The sequence below is a fragment of the Capricornis sumatraensis genome, chromosome 16 (assembly GCF_032405125.1).
Source record: "Capricornis sumatraensis isolate serow.1 chromosome 16, serow.2, whole genome shotgun sequence".
NCBI classification, from domain to species: Eukaryota; Metazoa; Chordata; class Mammalia; order Artiodactyla; family Bovidae; genus Capricornis; species Capricornis sumatraensis.
Window position 1 is genome coordinate 51,000,016 of NC_091084.1, and position 5,373 is coordinate 51,005,388.

Here is a 5,373-nt window from a genome sequence, read left to right on the forward strand (position 1 = left end):
AGGATTCTCTAGGGAAGAGCACTGGGGTGTGTTGACATTCTCTTCTCCAGGATATCTTCCTGACCCAAGGACCAACATCGCAGACAGATTCTTTACCATCTGAGCCATAAGGGAAGCCCCTTACTTCACGCTACCACCCACCAAATCTCATGCTACTACCCACCAAACAGTATGCACCTCAGTGGAGAAATTCAATAACCAAGTGGAGAGAACCTACATAGAAATATCACTTGGCCTTAGCTCCACTGCTGCTGGTCCAATGGGCCCATAGATGGAGTCATAATGGCAGAGTCAGAAATAAAGCATGAGCCAAAAGTATAAGCCCTCTTTTCTCAAGGCTGGTCATGGGGAAACAGTACAATCCTCATTCCTGGGAGGTCAAAAATGTTACTACAAGTGTTTAATGTTCAGCTAACAGCAGCAAAACTGATCCAGAACACTTGATATGACATTTTACATTCACACTGGGTATGCCCCTATAACATAATAAAGGACAAAAATAAATTTACCTACATAAGATCCAATGTTAGGTTACACTGATGTATATTTTAGGATCCACTCTCTATATATATCTGTTTTGGAAGCATGCAGAGAATTGAGAGTTTTAAGAAAAAAGTTCAATTATTAGAAGTGTTTTTGTATATCATTCAGAAAAGAACTGGCTTGTTAATAAAGTTTCCTACATAAATCTGAGCTTTTATTATTGCAGAGTCTGGTGAATATTTTATTTAGGCCTCATACTACTTTCAAATATAAATATTTCTTTACAGACATTATTTCACTTTATCTTAAAAACAAAAATAATTTAGGTGTTATTAATATGAACTTACTGAATAAGAAAGCTAAGCAAATATCATACAACCTATAACTTGAATAGTTTGTACTGTTGGAGGCATATCTAGGCATTTGGTGGACAGTTAACACCATTCTACCAAAGCATTCATTCAAAGCACTTAACTCAGACAGCTAAAGATTAGATTTGGAGTCTCTTCTGAATTAAGACCTTGATAACAGCCTTTTGAATCTGCTTAGTCTTCACACTGTAGATGATAGGGTTGAGTACAGGAGGAATAAGCAGGAAGATATTGGCCATGATGGTGTGGACAAAGGGAGGTGCTGAATGGCCATAGCGATGGACAAGAGACAGGCTGATGAGAGGGATATAGAAGATGGCAACAGCACTGATGTGGGAAATGCAGGTGTTGAAGGCTTTCTGCCTGCCCTCTATGGAGGCAATGTGGAGGACAGATCGGATGATCAGGACATAGGAAAGCAGGATACAAGGACAGTCGAACCCTGTCGTGGAGAAGAGTGCAAACAGACCAAGGATGCTGTTGATTCTGTTGTCTGTGCATGAGAGTTGAATGAGATCAACATGGTAGCAGTAAGAATGTGAGAGGACTATAGAACTGCAGAAGGACAGCCTCTTGACAAAAAGCACAACTGGCAACATAACGGCAACATTTCTTGTCAACATACTCATCCCAATCTGGGCGATCCTGGCATTGGTGAGGATGGTGGTGTATCTCAGTGGATCACAGATGGCCACAAAACGGTCAAAGGCCATGGCCAGCAAAACTCCAGACTCCATGAAAGTAAATCCATGGAGAAAGAACATCTGAGCAATGCAGGCATTTAAGTTGATCTCTCGGGCTTCAAACCAGAAGACACCAAGGGTAGTGGAAAGTGTGCACAGAGATAAGCTCAGGTCTGTGGCTGAAAGCATAGAGAGGAAATAATACATGGGCTCATGAAGGCTCTGTTCACGGAGGACCACAAATAGGATCATACTGTTCCCAGAGAGGGCGATGGCATACAGGAGGCAAACAGGTATGGAGACCCAGATCTGGGCTGCTCTCAGTCCTGGAATACCCGTCAAGAGGAAGGTCAGAGGCTGAGCACTGGTATTGTTGAGGACCCACATAATGAGGGGCTGAGAAGACAGGGATATTTGAATAATTAAACATAACATATGATAAAAATGTAGCGTATCATTAGACACTGTGATTCACTAAATTACTATTGCTGATCTAGGAATTTTAGTTATGAGTTTTATAGAGTCACAGGTTTCTTTCCCTGCCTCTCAGTATTTCTCATTTTCGAGAACTGAAGATTCCCTGAATTATTTTACATCAAATTTTCTTAAGTCTATAATTGTCTTTGGTGGCAACAATAACGTAGTTCAATTTTTCTTAAGTAAAAAAGTCCCCGATAGAATATGCTGATAAATCTGGTTTCCAGGATGTTTTTTAATAGTTTATTGATCCTAGAATAAAGAACCAAAAAATCAGTTCATATTTGAAATGTGGATATTATTAGGTGTTCCTGGGATATATCCAGAAGTATATAAAGAATCTGACGGCAATGCAGAAGACCTGGGTTCAATGCCTGGATAGAGAAAATCCCCTAAAGAAGAGAATGGCAACCTACTCTAGTACTCTTGCCTGGAGATTTCCATGGACAGAGGAACCTGGAAGACTATACTCAATGGGGTCACAAGAGTTGGACACAACTGAGTGACTAACACACACATGTCTAAGGCATCTCCAAGACTCACATGTTTATATATGTGATGATGGAATCACACTAAGAATCACACCAGGAAAAATTAGTATATCTCTCATTCATTGAAATTTCCCTGTGTTGTTGACAAATACTAGTAGGTATTATATGATTTTACCCATACACTAACTCTAGAAGGTAGGTAGTATGTATAAATGTATATTTGGCATATGAGGAAATGAAGACTTAATTAAATAATCCCCAGATTAATCTTTAAAGATAAAGATAACAATTGTTGAGAGAAACCACATATTTAGCAAAGGTGGAGGAAAGAAGGAAAGTATAAAAGGAAGAAAGGGAGGGAATAAAAAAGGAAGGAAGAAAGAAAAAAAAAGACAAAACTTGCCATTATTTTAACACAGTCCAATAACACCTCATTTTGATAAATTTGGCAAGCTACTGCTAAAATGGCTTCCCTGGAGCTCAGTGGTAAAGAATCCTCCTGCAATGCAAGAGACATGGGTTCTATCCCTGAGTCAGGAAGATCTCCTGGAGAAGGAAATGGCAACCCACTCCAGGATTCTTGCCTGGGAAATCCCATGGACAGAGGAACCTGATGGACTACAGTTCATGGGGTCACCAAAGAGTCAGACATGATTTAGGGACTAAACAATTACTGAACCACAAAGGCTAGCATTTCTTAAATACAAACCATGTGACAGATGTTATTATCTTCATATCCATAATCTGATCTAATAATCATAACTATCCAATCAAGTACCAAAAAATGTTATCTCTAAAACATAAACAGGGAAACTGATGTTTAAAGTGGTTAAGTTAATTTGCCCCAAATTATGGAGTTAGACATAGAAGAACTGAAGTTGGAACGCTCATGTATGACCCCAGTGCATGAATGACCTCATTCAATGAGGATGAAGCACATAGAGAAGGGGTCTCTAACATAGTCTGACAAATGTCCAGGACAAATATTTTTTAGATGTTTACTTTCAGACACCTAAATGTTAATTCCATGTCAGTTGTGTGGGTGTGATGCTGCTTAGGCTTCTCAAGAAAAGAATCTCATCATGAATAGTTTTGTGTGCAAAGGGCCAGAGAATTAGATGTTGAGGATACACCCAGTATGGAAAACAATGCCAAAGTATAATGGAACCGCCAAATTCAGTAGAATCATTTTGGTGACCATCTCTTTTATCTACCACTTACATATTATCTTGATGACTCTTTCTTTCTGGAAATTTTCTTTCTATATATATTATATGGAATAGTTCAGTTCAGTTCAGTTTAGTCACTCAGTCGTGTCCAACTCTTTGTGACCCCATGAATCTCAGCACGCCAGGCCTCCCTGTCCATCACCAACTCCCAGAGTTCACTGAGACTCATGTCCATCGAGTCCGTGATGCCATCCAGCCATCTCATTCTCTGTCATCCTCTTCTCCTCCTGTCCCCAATCCCTCCCAACATCAGGGTCTTTTTCAATGAGTCAACTCTTCGCATGAGGTGGCCAAAGTACTGGAGTTTCAGCTTTAGCATCATTCCTTCCAAAGAAATTTCACGGTTGATCTCCTTCAGAATGGACTGGTTGGATCTCCTTGCAGTCCAAGGGACTCTCAAGAGTCTTCTCCAACACCACAGTTCAAAAGCATCAATTCTTCAGTGTTCAGCCTTCTTCACAGTCCAACTCTCACATTCATACATTACTATTGGAAGAAGCATAACCTTGACTAGATGGACCTTAGTCGGCAAAGTAATGTCTCTACTTTTGAATATGCTGTCTAGGTTGGTCATAACTTTTCTTCCAAGGAGTAAGCGTCTTTTAATTTCATGGCTGCAGTCACCATCTGCAGTGATTTCGGAGCCCAAGAAAATAAAGTCTGACACTGTTTCCCCATCTATTTCCCATGAACTGATGGGACAGGATGCCATGATCTTCGTTTTCTGAATGTTGAGCTTTAGGCCAACTTTTTCACTCTCCACTTTCACTTCCATCAAGAGGCTTTTGAGTTCCTCTTCACTTTCTGCCATAAGGGTGGTGTCATCTGCATATCTGAGGTTATTGATGTTTCTCCTGGCAATCTTGATTCCAGCTTGTGTTTCTTCCAGTCCAACGTTTCTCATGATGTACTCTGCATAGAAGTTACATAAGCAGGATGACAATATACAGCCTTGACGTACTCCTTTTCCTATTTGGAACCAGTCTGTTGTTCCATGTCCAGTTCTAACTGTTGCTTCCTGACCAGCATACAGATTTCTCAAGAGGCAAGTCAGGTGGTCTGGTATTCCCATCTCTTCAAGAATTTTCCACAGTTTATTGTGATCCACACAGTCAAAGGCTTTGGCAGAAACAGATGTTTTTCTGGAACTCTCTTGCTTTTTCCATGATCCAGGGGATGTTGGCAATATTATCTCTGGTTCCTCTGCCTTTTCTAAAACCAGCTTGAACATCAGGAATTTCACGGTTCATGTATTACTGAAGCCTGGCTTGGAGAATTTTGAGCAACACTTTACTAGCGTGTGAGATGAGTGCAATTGTGCAGTAGTTTGAGCATTCTTTGGCATTGCTTTTTTTTGGGGATTGGAATGAAAACTGACCTTTTCTAGTCCTGTGGCCACTGCTGAGTTTTCCAAATTTGCTGGCATATTAAGTGTAGCACTTTCACAGCATTATCTTTCAGGATTTGAAGTAGCTCCCCTAGAATTCCATCACCTCCACTACCTTTGTTCGTAGTGATGCTTTCTAAGGCCCACTTGACTTCACATTCCAGGATGTCAGGCTCTAGATGAGTGATCACACCATCATGGTTGTCCAGGTCAAGAAGCTCTTTTTTGTACAGTTCTTCTGTGTGTTCTTGC

At 40.4% G+C, this 5,373-nt stretch overlaps 1 protein-coding gene across 1 annotated transcript; it reads right to left on the reverse strand.

Moving 5' to 3' along the window:
• Positions 1 to 973: 973 nt before the first annotated feature.
• Positions 974 to 1,924, reverse strand: OR51F2 (olfactory receptor family 51 subfamily F member 2). Its single transcript, XM_068988872.1, has one exon. The coding sequence runs from the start codon at positions 1,922 to 1,924 to the stop codon at positions 974 to 976; it is 951 nt and encodes a 316-aa protein (XP_068844973.1).
• Positions 1,925 to 5,373: the final 3,449 nt, after the last annotated feature.

Bases quoted from the DNA above. Each gene is read 5' to 3' on its own strand.
- OR51F2 (XM_068988872.1), bottom strand. From the start codon at position 1,924: ATGTGGGTCCTCAACAATACCAGTGCTCAGCCTCTGACCTTCCTCTTG.